We start from the raw sequence: 15,897 nt of genomic DNA, 5'->3' as shown, positions 1-15,897 counted from the left end.
TTATTTTTGGCTGTGTTGGGTCTTCATTTCTGTGCGAGGGCTTTCTCTAGTTGCGGCGAGCGGGGGCCACTGTTCATCACAGTGCGCAGGCCTCTCACTGTCGCGGCCTCTCTTGTTGTGGAGCACAGGCTCCAGACGCGCAGGCTCAGTACTTGTGGCTCACGGGCCCAGTTGCTCCACGGCATGTGGGATCTTCCCAGACCAGGGCTCGAACCCATGTCCCCTGCATCGGCAGGCAGATTCTCAACCACTGCGCCACCAGGGAAGCCCTCCTCTGCGTCTTTGATGTGCACAATTTTGCATAGTGATTGCTTCCCAGATTACGTGGCAGACTTTTCCACGCCTAAAATTGCTCTGCAGTTTTCCTCACCCTAGGCCTTTCAAAAGCAGAGATTTTTTTTTTTTTACTTACTGTTTCAACATATCAACGTCCCTGTTTTTTTTTTTTAACTGAAGTCAAGTTGATTTACAATGTTGTGTTAGTTTCTGAAATGTTCTCTTAATTATAGGTCCCATGCAGGGGTTTCACAGGCATACCTCTGTTAGGGACAGCGACTGGGGTTGGTTTGTTGGAGAACATTCTCTGTGTGTTAGGGAAGAATTAGTGAGAACCAGCCTGCAGCGGCCACCGGCCCATGCCTCACGCGAGAGGCCGGGGTCACCTGGACCTTAGCTGAGCGCTGTCCGTGCTTCAGGCGGCGGGTGGCGATGGCCTCACCTCCACTCCTCCTGGCACAGTTAGCGTCCCCTCGGGATCCGTGAAACCTCGGCCCGTTTCTTGAGCCATCCTGCCTTAGCCTCCTGACCAGCAAGCCAGCTATCAGGAGGGTGTCCACCCCACAGGGTTGGTTGCTAGAGAATTCGGTGAGTTAACGTGTAAAGGCACCTACACCAGGGCCTGATCTGCCAGGTCGCCGTTGGCCGTGCTTGTTGCCGCTGAAGCAGAGGTTTGAGCGAATGATACCCGTCTCACCAGTGAGGCTGTGAACTTCAGGGCAGACCGTGCTGTTTACATCTCTTCGTTCGCTTGCGTATCAGTGTTAGCTGAGCTCTGGGGTGTGTGGGACACCCACTAGGCCAGGGACAGAGGTGGGTAGGTGGGCCAGGCCTGCAGGCTCACGGTGGGAGGGGGCTGAGAAGGCACACTCATGGGTAATTACCACCTGTGCTGAGTTCATATGCAGACGGCGGGGGTGGGACCTTGAAGGTCAAGGCTGGGCTGGGCTGGGGAGGCTTCAGGGAGAAGATGATCTGTAGCTTGGCCGGAAGGATGGGTAAGAAAAGCATACATTTTGTCTGGAGCACACCCTCTGCCTTCAGAGGGATCAACTATGAGAACAGTGAAGGGGTGATATCAGAGGTGTGCCTGCCGCGGCTTCTCAGAGGCGTGACTCATAGCTGCTTCGGGGATCTCCCAGCCGAGGGGTCAGGGCACTCCCAGGCCTCTTCTCCCATCGGTCAGATGGGATAGTGTGAAGACCTGCCTGCCGCCGTGCTGGGAGATGCTTTCTGGGGGCTGTCTTTAAGTTTAGACAACTCCACAGTCAGGGCCAGGCTCTCGTGCCATTGTGTTCTCTGTGGGCTTGGGCTGTGACCACTGTCAGCAGGGTCCCCGGGCGCCGTGAGCAGGCGAGGGCGGCCAGTACCATCTGAGATAGAGGATACTTTCCCTTGGATGATCTATACTGGATTTCAAGACAGAGAAAGGAAATATGAAGACTTAGACAGATTGCCCGTGCTGGAATGGAAATTGAGATTAACTGGTCCAAATGGCTACACGAAGACCCAGAGAAGTAAAGTGATTTGTACAAAAGTTAGTGATGGAATCCCAACCAGGAGCTGGAGTTGTCTGATTCTGGACTTAGAGTCCTTTACTCTGAAAGGTGCTGCCTCTTGCTAACAAAGCCTCGGTTTTCCTGACTTTGCAAGATTCCACCTCTGCGGGGTAGGGGCCCCAGAGACCTCAGCGATTCTGAAAATGGCACTAGACCAGCTTGCCCAAGGTCATCTGGGTCTTGGACCTGCCCGTGCTGACTTCAGCCTGAGTTTTAATGAGTTTGGAGGGCTGCCCTGGGCTTCCAGTAAGTTTAAACACCATCCAAGAAAGCATCCTCAGAATGCGTCACTGTGAATAACCAAGGTGACAGACCAAAAAGCCCCCCTCAAACCCTTTGGACCAGTGGTTCTCAGGTGTGGTCCCCAGACCAGCAGCATTAGCATCACTTGGGAACAGGTTAGACATGCACATTCTCAGGCCCCGTCCCATTACTGCCGAAGCAGAAGCTCTGGGGGCAGCCCAGCACTCTGCATTTTAACAAGCCCTCCCGGAGGTCCTGAGGACTCCTCTCTGGAGCATCTGGCAGAGCCAGGGCTGGCTCATGGCTTTTCCGATTCTTGGTTCTGAAACCCACTCCCCATCGTCTTCCTTCCAAGAGACGATTGCGCACTCCAACGTGCCGTGTGGGTTGAACACTGGGGGGGTGGAACGGAGGGGAATGGAAAACCAGTGAGCCCTTCGGCAGGAGGACTGTTTGCCTTGGCCGGTTGGCCCAGACTTGGAGCCAAGGTTCCATTAATCCTTTTGACTGACTTTATTTAAGCAAGTCTCCTGTTCTCCTCTGCCGACTGCTTGGGGAGGCATGGAGGAGGGATGCGGTCCTCACTGGGAGGAGAGGGGCCCAAGCCCCTGCTGCCTGGGCCGCGGTGCACACGTCTTCCCGAATAAACCCACACCAAGCAGCCCTTTGTTCTCAAAGTGGGGTTTCCATTTTGCACCATTAGCTTCGATCAGTGGGGATTTAACACAATCCATGAAATCAAGCACTTAGGCAGCGGGATTCCGATGGCTGACACCGACGCCACCGTGCTGTGCGCGTGAGTACTTGTAAGTGGGTTGGGAGGGCATAGAGCTGCAAATTCCACCCTTCTGCCTGCCCATCCCCCCACCTCCCCAAGATGTCTGGGATCCAGAAAACAGGACAATTTCAATTAAATAATTTGTCTCAAATAAGTCACTCAGGAGCATTTTTTACATCTGCTGTTTTTTTGTAAATGAGAAAAAAAGAAAAGCTGCTTTCAATCTTTTTGTTTGTTTGTTTAGTTTTGATTTTTCTTTTTTTCCCTTTTCTCTCTGTAGCGTCTGTCCTGTAACCAGTAGATGCGTGTAAGCATGCAGCACGTGGTTTGTGGTCAGGGAGAGAGTCTGAGTTATTGTACCAAGCGCAAGCCCCTTGCTTTGCTAAAGGAATTAATGATGCAAACACTGGCCCCTGCTGGGAACGGAGTTCTGTTGAGCTGCCTTTGCAGGGCCTTTGTCAGCAGGACTCATTTGGATCCCGATGCCTGCAAGCCAGCCTGCGCGGTGCCCAGACCCTCTGCTGAGTGTTGGAAGGAGCAGCAGTTTCTCCCAGCCCCGCCCTTACCCAGTGCTGTTACCAAATCTCATTTGCACAGTTGGCTTTGGGGATGGCACTTTCTGCCTCAGGGTCGCCCACCCAAGAGATCTGTGAAAATGGGGCTGCGACGTAGGAAAGCAAGTCCTCTCTGTCTGCTTAGTGAGGTCTTGCTATCTGAACAAGCTCTTTCACCAGGAGGCAGGGTGGGAGGAGGGGTGTAAGCTGAACCCCCAGGGCTGATGGTCCAGGCGCCCACCTGTGGGCTCTTCCTGGTCCTGGGGTCTGGGAACAGGCCACTGGGTAAGGAGTTTGTCCGTCTTGCCCCCCTGCTGCTCAGATCATCTGTTTGGGAACTTCAGCCCTGTCTGCCAGGGAAAGTAATTTAGGAAAGCAAGCAAGTCAGGAGTCAGACTGTGTGGTGGGTTACCTGCCCCAGGAGGATTTTTTATTAGCACCTATTGGAGACAGTATATCTGACTGCTGGTCAGTTGTCCCTGGAATCTGTAGGGACCCCATGCTTTCCTGCTCCTTGCTCGGAGGAGCTGTGGCTGGGCTGAGAGGCAGGGAGCTGTGGGCACCTCCAGCCTCGGGCAGCCTATTCAGCTGAACCAGGTTTGACGTCCCTTTGCATTCAAAGTAAATAATCCGAATTCTAACCTAATTGGTTTTTTATCTGAAAAATGATCGGCTTGACAAGCTCTATAGGCTACCCCGTCTTCCCAAATAAACAGTGGAAAAAGTAGAATTCTTAAACAAAACCCTTCCTGAGAAGCCCTAAGTAACGCCAAGCTGCTCCAGCTGAATGGGGAGTGAAGGGCCAGGAAATGTAATCTTTGTGTTTCTTTTAAGAGCTCCCATTTTGTGATTCATTGACATTTTATATACATTTCAGTTCTTTACTAGACAGCAAGCTTTTTTAAAATCTAAGTTTTTTGCTTCAGAATAAATGCAATTTAAAACGTCAAATAGTATTAAAAGGCTTTTAACAAAAAACTGCAGGCCTCTGCCCCATGCCTTCCAACCACTAATTCCCACAACCCAGAGGTAATAATTTTCAGCTATTTTAGCTATGTCTTATGGTAGATAGCAAGAGGGAGTAAATAAACACCATACTTAATTTTAATTTTGATTTTTAGACATTGCTTATTGATTTTCTATTATTGAAGACAAAGATCTGTCTCACTTTTGTTTCTTAATTTTAATTTTTACACAATCTTAATTTTTAAATTCTTCGTTTTAATTTTTAGACACTATTTATTGCTTTTCTATGATTGACGATAAAGACATCTGTCTTATACTCTATTCCCTCTTCTCCCCATTCTTTTCCATATAGTTATATCACACTTCTGGTTAAATTGACATTCAGCGTTTAATTTATTATAATTATGTCAGTATTATCTGCAGCTGAGCCGTGTAGTGTACTGCATTTCTATTTCCTTTATTATACACCATTCTGTTTTCCCTTGAGATAGTAGTTGCCTCATTTTATTTTCCTGGGTCCTCACGTTTGTGTTTTGAATTCAGCCCCAGACCTTCCTGTAGATGTACATCCGTCCCTCTTTCCTCCTGTTTCAGTCTGGACTGGTTGAGCTTTACGCCGGCCACACAGTTGTTCTGGAGAAACCATTCTAAGACTTCCATTGCTTTTATCTTACGTTAGAGCTTTAGTTTCCTGATCCTGGGTCTTGTGCTGCATTTTTGGAGCAGTTTCTTAAGAATAGACACATGGAAGATTTTTTTTATAACCATTGAATGCCTGAAGTTGTCTTTATTCTCCTCTCCCACATTGACTGTTTGGCTCAGTATTGAATTTGGAAATTGTTTTGGCTTCTAATGTTGCTGTTGACCAATCCAGTACCATTCTGATGCCTGGTCCTTTGCAGCAAATGTAGCCTCTCTTTGTCTCTGGAGGGTTTTATAAGTTCTCTTTACCTCTGGTGTTTCTAAATGCTATGATTCATTGACCTGGGCACTGTTTAATCTGAGAACTTACATTCTTCATTTCTGGAAAATTTTTCTTGTATTATTTCTTTGGTATTTTCTCCCATTTGTTTTCTTGGTTTTCTCTTATTCAGATGTTGAACCTCCTGGTTGGATTCTCTCTTTTATCTTTCTTTCTCCTATTTCCATCTCTTTGTCATTTTGTTCCAACCTTATCTTAAAGCACGTGTGTTGCATTCTTTATTTCTGCTCTTACCTTTTAAAACTTCAAATACTCTTGGTTCTCTGCACATTCCTTTTAATAGCATTCTGTTCTGGTTTCATGAATACAATATCTTCCATTACCTTTGTAAACAGTTTTCTTCTGTGCCATACCTTGTTTCTGTTATCTCCGATTTCTTTTTTTCCTGTGTGTTTTGTACGTTTTGGTCTCTTGTTCACATTTAGAGGCTTTCCTTTAAATGCCTGCTGATCCTTGGCTGGCCATTGGAGTTTAAGAGTAAAGCACTAAATTGGAGCTCTTTGTGTGTATGCATGGCCTGTGATTTGCTGGGCCTCATTTTGGAATTTTGTTAGGGGAAGCTGTAGGTCTCTTCTTTGGGGCTACTGGTTTCTTTAGATAGAAACCCCACAATCCTCTGACTGGGGGTGTTGCTGTAGTGTTCTAAGACCTGAGGGTCTCACTCTTCACTGTGCAGACTTTCATTTAATCCTTTGGTGTCGGGGCAGCTCCTCCCCACCCCGTCCTCCTGTGAGTCTGGTGTCCACAAGCCCAGTCTGTCTGGGTTCAAACCTTCTGTACGGAATAAACGTCTTGGCTGCTGCTGGAGTTGGTGAGGGGCAGTCATCTGGGTTTATGGCCAGGCTGGTGGATCTGGGTGCCCTGATGCAGACGTCTCGGTTCCTATATATAATACAGTCTCTGTCATCGAGTGCAGAAGCACCCAGTGGCCCCAGTTCACGAGCATGTCTGGGTCCTGCCATGTGGATCTGCTGCTTTCTTACTGTCAGCTCCCTCTGTTAGCAGCTGGGTTTCAGCTTTTCTTTTCTCATCAAGCCAGGACCCACCATCCATTTGCTCTCTATTATACTAAATGTGATGTCCTTGTTTCTTTACCATTTTCTTGCATGTGTTTATAACTTTTTTAAAACTATAATTTTAGAGGGGTGGAAATGATTGTGTGCTCAATCTACTATGTTTGGCTAGAAGTGGCCAGCGGTAACTCTTCACAAACATTCCAGACGCTTGGTGGTTGTCAGGATGGAAAACCTTTTCACTTCCCATTGGTTTTGAGCTCTCTGGGAGTCTCCCTCACCCCCTGGGATCGTGGCTCCCACAGGGTCGTCAGCAAACCCCCCCCCCGCCCATTGCCAAGGCTAGCAAGCTGGTCCCACACTCATTCTTAAACTCTGCGGCATTGGGGATGAAGGAGCATTTCTTCCACTTGAAGCACCTTCCCCCTGTGCTTTCTGAGACGCCGAGCTGCCTAGTTTTCCATCCGTGACTCTGATGACTTTGCAGGAACTCCCCAGTGGAGGTCCCTCCTTCTCTTCTCGTCTCTGTACTTTATTCTTCACTGCAACCGTTATCTGTAATCAGATGAGTCACAAAGCTGGGGACTGACTCAGCCCCTTCGGCACCTTCCCTGTCTCAGGGCCTTTCTTGCACTCCTGCAGCGGTTCCACACTGTCGATCGTGTAAATGCCTGGCCCTTGGCCAACAGTGGCCTCGCGTCCAGGCTCCCTGTCTGGGTAATTGGAAGGATGGCAGCCCCATTAGCATAAGCAGATCAGGAGAAAAAGGCGGTTTTGAAGAGAGTGTGGGTTTGGGATGAGTGTAACAAGCTTCCTCTGCTCATTTCAGCCTCAGAAAATGGCCAGGCTTTGTGGGGAGGCTACCAAGGGGGTATCATTTGTGGGCAAAAAATATGGTTTCGGTGACTGCAAGTGGGATGAAACTTTCAGGGTCTAACCTGAATAGAAGGGGTTATTTATTTTAAGGTTGCGGAGAAAGACCCAGACGGCCCCTAACTGTGACCTTAAGTTTTGAGTTTTTAAAGTTTCTGGTCTCTGCATCCTCGCTGGCCGTGACCAGCGAGGTGAAAGGCAGGAGTCATATCCTACTGTTGGAGGGTGTTCAGTTGCTGCTAAGAAAAAACACAGAGAAGGGTTTTGTTTCTTGTTTTGTTTTGTTTTAGTTCAGGGTCTGGCTGTCACGGGTAGCTGAGATCAAGGGCCTGAGGCAGGTGTAGAATCATCACCCTGTGGGAGACAGGCTCGGGAGGGGGCAGAGAAGGACGGAGACAGGGTGGGCGCAGTAGTCTGCCTGGGATTGCCCAGCACGGGCCCTCTGGATGCTCGACCGGCCAGGCCAGCAGGCAAACTGCACTCCACGCTTTACAGACTTGGGGAGCTCTGATCCAGGTTCTGTGGCCACCCAGTTGGAACCCAGGACCTGGGACTCCAGCAGCACCCCAGTTGGGAGCCCAGCTGCTGCCTGCTGGGGCTTCTCCCCCTGCCCACCAGCACCGGTTGCAGCGCAAACACATTCCATGGGTGAAATCCCTGGGGTCCAGGCTGTCTGCATGGTGGAGGCCGGGTGGGGGGAGAGGAAGTGGTGATCAGTCTCCCCCCATCCCGTCCCAGCAGCCCCTGGATGTATGTGGTGGGAGGCTGCATACATACCCACAAGGCAGCGGGAAATCAACCTGGGATGGCTAATCGCCTATCCAAACATTGTTGGTAATCTGCATCCCTAAAATAAACCCCTGAAAGATGGAAAGATGTTAGTAATTTCTGGCCACATGTACCTCCTCCTTCCCTACTCTCCCTACCTCAAAAAAAGAAAGTGAGCCAAATGGCAAGAAACGAAGAGTCTAATGCAGAACACATTTCCATCGTTTGCTTTTCCCTCTCCCCGCCATGCTCCCACCTATGTAAACTAAATTCCTTGACACGGTCATGGCAAAGGAACATTAATTTTTGATTTGAGTTGTGATTAAAAGCAACACAATCAAAAGAGGGAAATAGTTTCCACTGAAGCAATAGCATTTGAAACCCCGTCATGGTATAGTAGGAACCAGCGTGGTCTTTGGGGTCAGGGGTGGGTTCTAGTCCTGAGTCTCTTCCTACAAAGTGTGGCCTCGTGTTGTCCCTTAACCTGAGTCCTTCTCCTTGTTCGTCGTCAGTAATAACAACGGTTGCTGTGCGTTAAGTCAGGAGAGCCGCACAGAGAGCACCTGTCCTGTGCTTGGCACACAGTGGGTTCTCCAAAAAAATGATGGCTCACCTCTCTGCAGAAAAGAGGCTGCCCAGTTGTCACTGGAAATGCATTCGTTCCTGCCAGTGATGTAATCGATCCCAGCCTTGGACCTTGGGTCCCGTGACATGTCGGGGCACTTCTCAGAGGGTGTCTTCACCGCCTTGCCTCCCTGCAGTCCCCGGCCGCCTTCCTTGGGTCAGTCGGTTCTCGCAGTGCGGAGGGTGGGCAGAGATGGAGCCCTGATCTGCCCGGGCCTGGGCGGGGAGTCTCCTCTGGCTCAACCCCCCGGATACATTTCTAGATGAGCGAACTATAGACTCGCCCAGGTGAAGTCTTCTCTCAGGTGACCCACCAGGTACAAGGATGGTAAGCCGACAAGGGGAGCTGAGCCGGGGCGGCAGAGGGAGCGCTGCTTGGGCAGGTCTGGGCGGAGGTCCCAGAGGGGTGGTCTCTGCTGATTCCTAGTCGCGGCTTTCCCACCTGCTGGTCCCCCTGCCTCTGCCCTCGGGGTGGGAGTGGGTGCAGGAATCAAGCAAAATCAGAGGTGCTGGGCAGTGGCTGGTTCTGTGGGGCGGGGGGCAGTAAAGAGAGGAGCTCACTGGGAAACTGTGCTCAGCGCACTCCCGTGTGCACGGGGCCTGGGCCAGCCTGCGAGGTCAGGGCTAACCGTCTGCTGCTTGGGCCAGTCTCCAAAACCTCCGCCACCCTTGGGAGTGAGGTCTTTCCTAAGGGCTGCGGGCCTGGGGTATTTGTTCCCTGAGGCTCGGTGGCTGCAGATCTGGAACTCCTTCCGTAAGCAAAAGGGGTGGGATTGCATTTGATTTCCTGATTTTGACACATTCACTGCAGCTTTGTTCCTAGGATTTCTCCTAATTCTTGGGGTGGCCAAGGGTGTGCTTTCTAATCAGCTAAAGAGTAAATAATAAAGCCTTCACTCTTGCGGTGTTCCCTTTCAACCAGGAGGAACTCTTACCATTTCGTAAGTAAAGTCATTTTGAAATGTGGGTAAACCTGGGAAGAGAGCCCGAGCCCTTTTCCCGTATTGTCTTGGTCCGTTTAATCAGCACTTGAAATGTCAGCTTCATTATAAAGAATTTTGCAATTTGGCCTGGACAGCACGGTGATTATAAGTGCACATTCAGTCCGTGGGTTTAGTTTAGGGTCAGTGACTCTGGGCAAGTAAACGTAACCCTTACGCCTCAGTTTTCTCATCTGTTAAATGGGGGAAATAATTGCACCTTCCTCGTGGAGGCATTAGGTTTCACTGAGGAAGTGCATGGAAAATACTCAGCGCTCTTGAGGGCATCCAGATGCTTTCCTAGTCATTAGCTACTGTTCTGTAGCTCGATTCAAGTCTTTCCTCATGGAATGTGGGTGGAAGCTTTGAGTTATTCAAAAGAGAGGGCTTCGTGATTTGGAATTCACAAGAATTCAAGGGATGGACACATCATCTGGTGACCAGAATCTAGAAATGATTTCCAACTCCTTTGGAACTCTCCAGGGCTGGCGAGGCTTCGAGGGGAGTTGACCGTTACCGGGACGCTGTGTTTGTGTTTCTGGTGCATTTCCAATGAATAGAACGCCTCCACGCTAATTCATCCTCACCAGTTAACCCCATGAAGCCAGCACTAGAGTGTGTGGTCCACACACTAACCCTGAAGCACTGTTGACTCAGGCTCTGTAGAGACAAAGAGGCCAGAAGGCAGAGTTGGCAGAGGGCTGGCTTTCCCTCTCTGCAGGGAGCCGTGCTGAGAATGGAAGCAGCCCAGGTACCATGTGAGATTTAAGGAATCACCACCTGGATTTATCCATCAGGCCCTCACCAGGACTTGCTCGAACGGGTCGAGAGGTCAAAGTCGAGTTTGGTTCTGTGGGTCTACACGGTGGGTAGGATAGCCCATTAGTGGCGCCATCTAGTGGTTGATGAGTGATGGACAGCACGTCAACGGTACCTGCTGTCTGAATGCCCTGGAGGCCCAGTGGTTGGAACCCTCGTTTCTCTGATGACAAAGTTGGACGCTGACGTTTGATGCAGTCAGCTTTCCCTTGCTGACTGCACACACATAGGTTCTGTCTGCCTTCTTTCCAGGACCCAACTGACAAAGAATTTTCGGTCCTTTGGATGTTATAAAAAAAACTAAACCAATAACTTTCTCCTTAAAACAAACAAACAAAACTCAGGGTAAGTTTTTTCTTTGAGTGCTGATGTTGGTAGCATTCGATTATGTGGACTTGATTGGATTAGATGATCCCCTTCTTCTCTTAAAGCATTGTATGATAGTCTTGAGTCTTGGAGTTTTAAAAAAGAGACACATGATTTGGTTTTGAACATTTATTTGAGACTCTCACGGTATCCTGTGGCAACCATTGAGATACCATCAGATACCGCAAAACCGGGGGGCAGAATTGGTGCGTGAACGTGAGCTGAGACCTTGGTCCTTATTATAGAATAGACAGATAGAGCCTCCCTCCTTTACGTGCTCTTTGCCTTTTATGTCTCCTGCTTTTCTGCCCGCAGGTGGGTTGTGGTTTCTGATGAAAAGCCGCGTTCTAAAACTCTCTCTCTCCCTTCTCTCCTCTTCCCCTGTCTGTCCTCCCCCTCTCTAGCCCTGAGGATGAAAATCAAAGAAGTGAAAAAGGAGAATGGTGACAAGAAGATTGTTCCCAAGAAGAAGAAGCCCCTGAAGCTGGGGCCCATCAAGAAGAAGGAGCTGAAGAAGCTGGTCCTGTACCTGAAGAATGGGGCCGACTGCCCCTGTCACCAGCTGGACAACCTCAGCCATCACTTCCTCATCATGGGCCGCAAGGTCAAGAGCCAGTACCTGCTGACGGCCATCCATAAGTGGGACAAGAAAAACAAAGAATTCAAAAACTTCATGAGGAAGATGAAGAATCACGAATGTCCCACTTTCCAGTCGGTCTTTAAGTGATTCTCGTGGGGTGGGTTAGGGGGGAGCGGACAGCCCTGGACCCTCGGCGGTTCACAGCCCCTGCTCCTTCGAGGTGGAGGGCATCGTAATCCAGCTACTTTGCCCTTGCAGCATTTCCCACCCCTCCCTCCATCCCTGTGCGCCAGACCCCAGTATAGCCGATATTTAAAGCTGCATGCCCAGATGAGGAAACCCATTTAGATCAGGAAGCTTCTGAAGACCTACAGTGTGGAGCAGCACGACCCCAACCAGAGACACCGTTGCTCCAAAAGAAAACGCTGCCGGTAAAGAAAGGGAGTTGGCGGCAAGGGAGAGGCGACAGCAAACGTTCGTTAGGTTCTGCCACTCTCTTTGTGTCGTTACAAATTGCTTACGACCTATCAGCTAATCTACGCCTTTGGAACTAGAAAATTCTAACTGTTGGTAAGATGCACGGCTTTCAGTTCCAGAGGAGTTTCTCTTTCTGTCCCTCGTGGACAGAAACAGACACACACCACACTCAGAGAGTGACAGTGCACAGGAGAAATAGTGAGAACAAAGGGAGGGGCCTGCATTGCTTGGCCCTGTGGCCACGTGTCACCTCTGATACGAACCAGCCAGTCTCAGATGCCCTGGAGGTGGTCACCGTCAGCCTTGGGTTTGATCTCACCTCCTGACACGTGGAGGGCGGCACGGGCCTGCCTTGGTGTGACAGAGGTGATGATTCGTAGACTGAGAAGGCAGCGGTGGTTTTCAAAAAACAGAGTTAAAGGAGAAAAGCAAAAAATTGAGAACAGTCAGCAAATTGCTAGTCTAGGGTGAATTGTCATTGGGTAAAGAGCTTAGCGTTCTAATTCCCTTGTTTGTTCATTTCACATTGTTTTAAAGCAACCAACAGACCCACTTACTTTTCAAGGTTTTAAAAAAAATCTCCACTGAGCATTTGAAAGGTGTGGTAAGACTGGGGTCTCTTGGTGCCTTTGCGGCAACTTTCTAGCTGAGTGGCCGTCTCTCTGAGCATTTCCAGTGGGAGGTGGTTTCTCCTGGTAGTGTAGCTGTGGGTCCTCTTTCCTGAGGGGTTCTGCGTTGCCTTGGCCCGAACACAACGCTAACCAAAACTCACAATACATCCCATTCCTGTCTTTCCTGTGAAGAAATGGATTCCTTTGAACTTGATTGCCTAGAGATCAGAGAAATTCAGAATAGCCTGCCTGCCTGTCCTCTGAACTTAAAAAAATGTTTGTTTGGTTTTTTTTTTTTCATTTCTGCAGAGGGAAAGTTAAGCTACAAGGGTCCCCATCCAAGGAGGGAGTTTAAAAGGCAATGCAGCTCTGGTTTTCCCCCAAGGGCCCTAAGAGAATTCTCAAAGCCATTGTGTTTAATAAGTGATGTACATAAACCCATTCACGGAAGCAACTTGACTCCTCTTTGTTCAATGTATAGGAAGTAATTCCTCCCAAATTAATTTCTCCCTCAAGCCTGATTCTTGATTCTCTGTAACACCTCGAAGATTTAACGATTGTCCCTCTGGGCAAATGTTTATACCCAATCCAGTGCTTCAGTGGGGCTGGAAGGCGTCACCCGCATGGCCCCTGCCTGACGCAGAAACAGTGGAAGAGTCTGTTAACTTCCCAAAACTCCAGTCTGAAAACCAGCCTGCCAACTTCATTACGTTCCTGAGGGTTATCCTGATCTAACGAACCCCTGACAATTAGTGACCCATCATTTAATACATTTTTTTTTTTTTTTTTGGTTCTCTCTGACTTTTAATCATAAAGTGTTGGGGATCTTAAGTGATTTGCCTGTAATTTTGGACGATTTTTTAAAAAATGTGTATATATATTAGTTAATTAGAGATATTCTACTTTCCTATCGTCAACTGAAATTCAGAGCAATTTCATGAGTGTATGGATCTGGGTCTTAGTCTTGATTGATTAACTCAAGAGTTCTGTGCTCATATGTGTCTGCTTGTTTGGACAGAGTGGGTCAGGCAACAAGGCCTCTGTCCAGGGTGGAGGCCTTGGGAAAGGCTTTGTGTGGGCCATAGCAGTTACCCCAGGAAGGTTATAAATAACAGGTGGAGTCTCTAAATGGGAATTCTCAGGTAGGAAGCAGTAAGAGAGTTCAAAATAAATTGGAAATGTGAATTGCAGTTGTAGAGTCCAACCACAGAGTCCCGGGACTGAGTTTCCCTGTGGACTTGGAACAGCCTTGACTATTACACATCAGCCATTGCAGGGCAAAGGGAGGCTCTGGGCCCAAAGCTGCACTTGGTCACAAACCTTTGTTTTTCTCAGCAAAGGAGGTAACAAAAACGATGTGCAGACTCACAGGCTTTCTCATTGGTTTCCAAAAGAGGTCTGTGTGTGATTTGGTAATTATTGCTAGTGCAAAGGTCGTATTCGTGAAGGTTTAAATTCATCGTTCTGGGTGGAATCCAGTGAGGTCATGGGCAGAACTCAGCTAAATCTTTGAAGAATATTAGTACTTATCTTAGAAGATAGAAAATGAGGTGAGAATTCCAAGAACACTTTATTTTTAGAGCATCCTGTGTCACATTTGGCTTTGGGTGTCGGTGAATTAGCACTGAGGGCTCCCTAAGGCATCTGGGTCTGTAAATTACAGAAACCCCATTGCCCAAACCAAGAGTCTGTCTTTCTCATCAGACTCCAAGTAACTAGTTGCTCTGCTGTAACCCCGTGGATGTGTTGGGCTCAGGCGTTCTGTTTTAGGAGAGACTCTCGTGGCATAATGTGCTGGCCCTCCTGACCTTTCACCAGCAGATACACAGGACACAGACGAGGTTCCTGTTTCCTCTAGTTCCTCCACGTAGCACTCCTCTTATAGAGTCTAAATCTCTTACAAAAGCTTTGAATACTGTGAAAATGTTTTACATTCCATTTCATTTGTGTGTTGTTTTTTTAACTGCATTTTACCAGATGTTTTGATGTTATCACTTATGTTAATAGTAATTCCCATATGTGTTCATTTTATTTTCATGCCTTCCTGCCATGTATCAATATTCACTCGACTAAAATCACTCAATTAATCAATGGTAATGCGCATGGTGACTTTTTCCCGCCAGTGATACACCATTCACCCTCCTCCACTGCACACATACCCCTCTCTTGATTTTTTTCGGGTCCCAGTTTAACAGCTTTCAAATAGTAACTGGGCATGGTGAGCCAGAGGAGTACCTGGGGGGCCCTGCAGACACCCTCACCCCATCCCACGTACACCACCTGCTCCCATGAATCATTTCCAGGAGTTTCCCCCGTCTGTGTGTTTCAGGTCAGAGAGAAAGTTAAATACTTGCTCTCCAAGAATGTATTTTTCAACCGTGCCTGCGTTTCTTTTCCATGTTTTTGGTTTCACATGATCTTTCCCCTCCAGCCAATTCTATGTTAAAATTCCAACGAAAATTTGAAAACTCTTTGGTACCTGGAGTCTTAGACCCACATGAGCCTTAGAGGAGACCACGTCTGCCCCTTTAATTTACAGATGGGAAGCTCAGATGTGAGATGGCTAGGGTTTCCCAAGGAGGGTGGGGCTCCCAGGTCACTGGCATTGCTGGAACTAGAACCCAGGGCTCCCAAGTCCCAGTCCCAAGGGAACAAGGTCTGAATTACAGCTGAGCCTCCCTCTGGACCCAGACTGTACCACTTGGCGAGCCCAAGCTCTCTGATATGAGGCTATAGGCTGCTCTAGGCTTCTTGCCTAAGGAATTCTTCGCTGTGACTTTTAATTCTGTGAGCAATTACAGTGACAACTTCAGTTCATGTCTTTGCCTGACTAACAAGGCACTTCCAGACCTCAGACAACTGGCACTTTTACCCAGAAGTGAGCAAATACTCCAAGTGACCCCAGACCACACCTAAGCACAGAGGCACCATTTTTAAGGCGTGGTATGAGGACTTGTAAAAATTCCACTAAGTCGTGCTAGGGTATCAAAAGATTTTCCCATACTAGACTAGTGGACCTGTACCTGGAATGCCAGCCCAGCCAAGGAAAATACTGGCAGTTCCTTTTTATTCCTCTGTGGTTAATAAGAAGGAAAATCTCTTTTAGGCTGAGCGTGGATATCGTCACCCCACTGAACCCTACCACCACAACCCATATGTTCTCATTGCTCTTTTGCATTTTTAAAAATCAAATCAGTATAGCTGAGTCATTTTGCTGTATCACAGAGACTGGCACAACGTTGTAAATCAACTACGTTAAAAAAATTTAAAAAATTTAAAAATTAAAATAGAATTATCAAAAAAAAAATCAAATCACCAAAAAGATGATGAAGTGTGTTCAAGGGCATCCTGGCTTCAGCAGCTGGCGTCGCCCTGGAGTTTGGGGTGTTCCAAGTGTCAGGACTGCCAGAGCCTCGTGACTAAGAGAG

At 48.3% G+C, this 15,897-nt stretch overlaps 1 protein-coding gene across 1 annotated transcript in view; it reads left to right on the top strand.

The window, feature by feature from the left end:
• The window catches only part of SFRP1 (secreted frizzled related protein 1), a 44,213-nt gene extending 29,675 nt beyond the window's left edge, over positions 1-14,538 (top strand). The window contains exon 3 of the mRNA XM_068532089.1: positions 11,206-14,538. Within this exon, the coding sequence (XP_068388190.1) occupies positions 11,206-11,528 (323 nt within the window). The 3' untranslated portion in view covers positions 11,529-14,538. The remainder of the gene's footprint in view (positions 1-11,205) is intronic.
• Positions 14,539-15,897: the final 1,359 nt, after the last annotated feature.

Source organism: Eschrichtius robustus, chromosome 21 (assembly GCF_028021215.1).
Source record: "Eschrichtius robustus isolate mEscRob2 chromosome 21, mEscRob2.pri, whole genome shotgun sequence".
NCBI classification, from domain to species: domain Eukaryota; kingdom Metazoa; phylum Chordata; class Mammalia; order Artiodactyla; family Eschrichtiidae; genus Eschrichtius; species Eschrichtius robustus.
This window is presented reverse-complemented; position numbering and strand designations above follow the sequence as displayed.